This window comes from Triticum dicoccoides, chromosome 1B (genome assembly GCF_002162155.2).
Source record: "Triticum dicoccoides isolate Atlit2015 ecotype Zavitan chromosome 1B, WEW_v2.0, whole genome shotgun sequence".
Classification (NCBI taxonomy): Eukaryota; Viridiplantae; Streptophyta; class Magnoliopsida; order Poales; family Poaceae; genus Triticum; species Triticum dicoccoides.
This window is the reverse complement of record NC_041381.1, coordinates 207,302,083-207,306,308: the sequence shown is the minus strand read 5'-3', so window position 1 is coordinate 207,306,308 and position 4,226 is coordinate 207,302,083. Positions and strand designations below refer to the sequence as shown.

Here is a 4,226-nt window from a genome sequence, read left to right as displayed (position 1 = left end):
TCTTGAGAGGCGGTCCGCCATCGACCATGGCGCAGACCGCCCGCTTTGCTGTTTTGCCACTGCACGGAACCGATCGCTGCGGCTGGGAACAAAGGCAGCAATCCATCACGAATCACGATCGAGGAGGTGTTCGAGCTCCCCTGCGACGACGGTGGGTGCATCTACAGTAGCCCCACGTCATCGGTTACTGGGAGGAGAGCCCAAGGAATCCCACATCCAGCTATGGAGCCATGCACATCCCGAGAGAAAAGGACATCACAGTCCAATTAATGTACCCATCACAGAGCTGTCAAAGCCCCATCGAATCACACATTGCATGTCTCGCACACAGACCCATGCACAAAGGAGGTGCGAGAGGTTTTGCCCGGAAAACACGACTCACACGGTCACGCGGCTGTCATTCTGGTAGCCAGCTAGAGCAAGCAGCAGTACAGACTATACTAGCTACAGTAGGCTACACACGAGCCACACGGCGTAGCCAGCTGCACTAGGCTACACGAGCCACACGGCGCAGCAGCAATGACGCCCTTGTGCCTAGGCAAGAAGGCAGTCCGTCCCACATGAGAAAGAACACTTGCACACAGGGCCGGGAAAACTCACCCAAAACGAGAAAGTAGACAATGCACACGAAAAGGACTTGTCGCATTTACTTGACTTGCCAAAAAACACGGTAGAATTTCCCCCTTCCTTGCCCCAAAAGACAGCTCCGGATCACGTCGAGGTGTCACGGTTGGTCTTTTTCGCGTACCAAAATTTGCCTAGCAGCTAGGGAAGAGAAAAGCCAGCCAGTTACTTACACCTATACCGATCGCCGTATTGCCCTACCACTGTCTAGCTAGGACGAGTACGTAACATATCTGAGTTTATACGTATTTAGGCCTACGCACGCACGTACGTGCTACCTCTAGCGCCGTACGGTGTGTAGAGGGTAGTGCTACGGGGAGGTGGCCGCGGCCGCGGCCGGGTCGACGCAGGTGGCGTCGGCGACGGAAAGCTGGTAGGGGAACGAGTTGGAGTACTCGAACGAGATGGTCTCGCCGGCGAGGAGTGGCTGGCCGTCGTTGAGGAGGCAGTCGTCGCGCGCGAGCCGCCGGAACTTGCGCGGGTCCACCAGGCTGACGGAGCTGAACCAGCCGCATCGCACATGGATGCCAGCGATCGCGCAGTCGCCGTCGCCGCCCGAGCACCGGTTCATCACGTCCACCGTGTACGCCGGCACCCCGCTCGGCAGCGTCGTCCCCCGGCCCTGGTAGATGGCGATGTCCTCCTTGCCGGCGCAACCCTCGTCCACGCGGTGCGGCCGGACTCCGCCGAGGTCCACGTCCGTGCCTGCAAAAAGGAGATGGCCCCACATGTCATTCACTACGCAGGCAGGGCTAGGACAGAATGGAATGTGAGAGATTTCAAAACAAGATGGAATCAATGGCCAACTGGCATCAACCCAAAGGGCCCGTATCCGAGGACAAAGCAAAAGAAGGGCGCTGGGCCCACGCGACAGGCTCAAAGTACCCCCCACGCCTGCGCGCGCAGAAGCAGAACCAGGGTCCACGAGCGCAGACGCTGGTCGGGGCGAGAAGGCTGGCCAAAGCATCATTGACCGGATGATCGGAGGATGCATTAACTACCTGCCGGGCGGAGGACCTTGCGGGGAAGGACGGCGCGATATGGCGGGCGCGGAGGAGCCGCCGAGGAGCCGGGGGTAGGGGCGCGAGCGGCGGGCGTCGGCGAGAATCCTGCAGCAACAGACGGAGCCAGGAAAAATCGTTAGCTCAGGATCCGAGTGCAAACAATAGATAAGAGTAGGACTGCGCGTGTGCTACAGTACATAGATGGACATGGACAGACAGGATGGACCCGGTCATGAACTTGGAAAGTAAAGCCACCCGAAGTAGAACGACGATCTTTCCAACAAACAAAATTTCCAGGTTAATCAAGTCCCGGGATCTTAACAAACACCTGAACCACACGGAGCGCAGGAACACTTCGTTGCAATTTATCAGAAATCAATCCTTGGTAAAAGTAGTACAATGGCACCGCAATAAGTGCATCGGGGAGAAATTTAGCCGGACGCGTACGAGGGTTCAAATTGAAACGCAAGTCCGTGTGATTTGTGAATGGAAAAAAGGAAACATCCAGACGAGTGTTGAGAGACAAGGCTAGCGACCTGCGTCGACGGAGGCGGGCGCGAGAGAGACGGAGGCGGGCGCGAGGGAGACGGAGTCGACGGACGCGGACGCGAGGGAGACGGAGCAGAGCGCGGCGAGCAGTACGACAGCCCACGCTGCGGTCGCACGAGCCGCCGGCGTAGCGGACGAAGAGGATGCCCTCATCTCGCTGAGACCCTGGGATAAGACGAACACCAGAGGAAAACATGGAGATCAACGACGATGCAGATCTAACAGTCGACATAATAGATAGCAGCAAGTAGCGTTCTCCCCCAGCCTGGCTCGCCGCCATCGGCGCGCACCTGCGCGCGCTCCAAATCGCCGCGCGCCTCGGCGGAGAACGCTGCGGCGGGACACGCGCGTGCACGGCTCGGGGTTCACGCGCCACGCCACCAAATGGGTCGGAAGCAGGAGACAAGGGAGGAGGACGGGGCTTGCGTACCTGGAGACGGGCTCAACGACGGTGCGGCGGTCGCCGGCGAGGACTGCACGCGGCGGCTGCTTCGCGCGGTGGCGTGGCCGGCGGGTACGTCCGTGCGGGGGAGTAGTAGTATCTGGTAGGGCTGGGCTGCCTCCGAGGCGAAATAAATCTCTCTCGCACGTGTGGGGCAAGCAGACGAGGAAGGGAATGTCGGTGATGCGGCGGTGGAATTGATAGAGACCCCTGTAGCGTGCGCGCCGCCAACAAGGTTGGGAGGGAGGGAGGGGGCTGGGTTTGGTTTGGGTTTGGGCGCGGTGGTGGACTGGTGGTGGGAGGGAGAGCGAGGGGGAGGCCCAGGCCAGGGGAGCAAACGAAAGCGATCCGGTCTGGCTCGCTTCTGGCCAAGGCAAAAGTGTGTCCTGCTGGGGGAAAAAAGCTCTGGGCGTTTTTGGCGACTTTGCTGGCTGCGAGAGAGCTTTCTTTCTCTGCTGCTTCTTTTGTTCTGTTGCTCCCTTCCGGTGGATCGACTCCCGGCTGCTCTCCTTTGCTGTTCCCTTCCGTTGTTTCGACTCCAGTTTCAGTTTGAATCGTTTGGACTGGGACGACGAATGGTGGAAGGGGGTTCGTGAATTCAGTAGAGCGGGAATGTTGCTTGTTCATGAATACGCAACATTCATTTCATTAACAGGTAGCGAGTGAAACAACTACGAGCGGCAAGTCACAAAACTACCGACGCGTTTGGTTGGAGCTCAGGTAACGTATTCACTGTTGTAATAAGAATACACCGTATTAGATTAGGGGTAGGTGGATGCATGATGTGTTTGGTTCGTGCAAGGGAATATGATGCCGTGGAGTACCGTCATCGGCCTTGTAGAAGATAACAGAAGACTGGAGGACGGACGGCTGCTGGGGATGGCTCGTGACGGAAAATGAGATCACCAGCCATTAACAACAGCAGTACGGCTCACGGCGGCGAAGCGAGATCGGCGGCGGCGAAGAGAGATCGGCGGCGCTGCCTACTGCAGCGGAGGCGAATGGAGATCGGCGGCACTCGGCGACGGAGGCGAATGGAGATCGGCGGCGCTCGGCGGCACTCGGCGACACTTGGCGGCGGAGGTGAATTGAGACGGCGATGGTACTGCCCCGCTGCTGCTTCGTCCTCGTGGTGAAGAAACGGCCGCTGCTGCTTGGTCCTCGTGGTGAAGAAATCGATCAGCACGAGCGGTGTTATTCGATACCACGCTGGATCGGGTGTTTTCGGTTTTGTGAAGGGCGGTTTGCGATTACAGGGACCTGAAACCGCTGCGGCCGAAACAAACGCAGGTAATGTAATCGTTAGCCAGTGTTTTCGGGAGACAGCGAAAATTTCGCGAACAAAACCGGTGGTTTAGCCTCTTCTTTTTCGCTTTGTGCGTTTTTAAGTTGTGATATTGGGCCAACTATTTTGGGAAGCCTTTTAGCTAGGCACTGCTGCTAGTTTGTGCCGCACCGGCCAGGATATTAGGGGAGGAACTAACTCGAGGTTACCCCTTGTGGGGACTTCAGGGGCTCATTTTGATGACTTGGGAGCACGTCACATATGCATGCTAGGCGCATCATTTGAATTTTTTTTATTTTTCTATACATGTCTTCATATTTTA

General features: G+C 57.5%; 1 protein-coding gene across 1 annotated transcript; it reads right to left on the bottom strand.

Annotated features, from left to right (window-relative positions):
- Nucleotides 1-621: 621 nt before the first annotated feature.
- On the bottom strand, nt 622-2,928 carry LOC119303811 (TPD1 protein homolog 1A-like). The gene is made up of 4 exons (XM_037580964.1): nt 2,608-2,928; nt 2,165-2,342; nt 1,626-1,733; nt 622-1,329 (listed from the first exon to the last, which is right to left on the bottom strand). Exons 2-4 carry the CDS (start codon nt 2,328-2,330, stop codon nt 935-937), a joined length of 669 nt encoding a protein of 222 aa, XP_037436861.1. The 5' UTR covers nt 2,331-2,342; nt 2,608-2,928; the 3' UTR covers nt 622-934.
- Nucleotides 2,929-4,226: the final 1,298 nt, after the last annotated feature.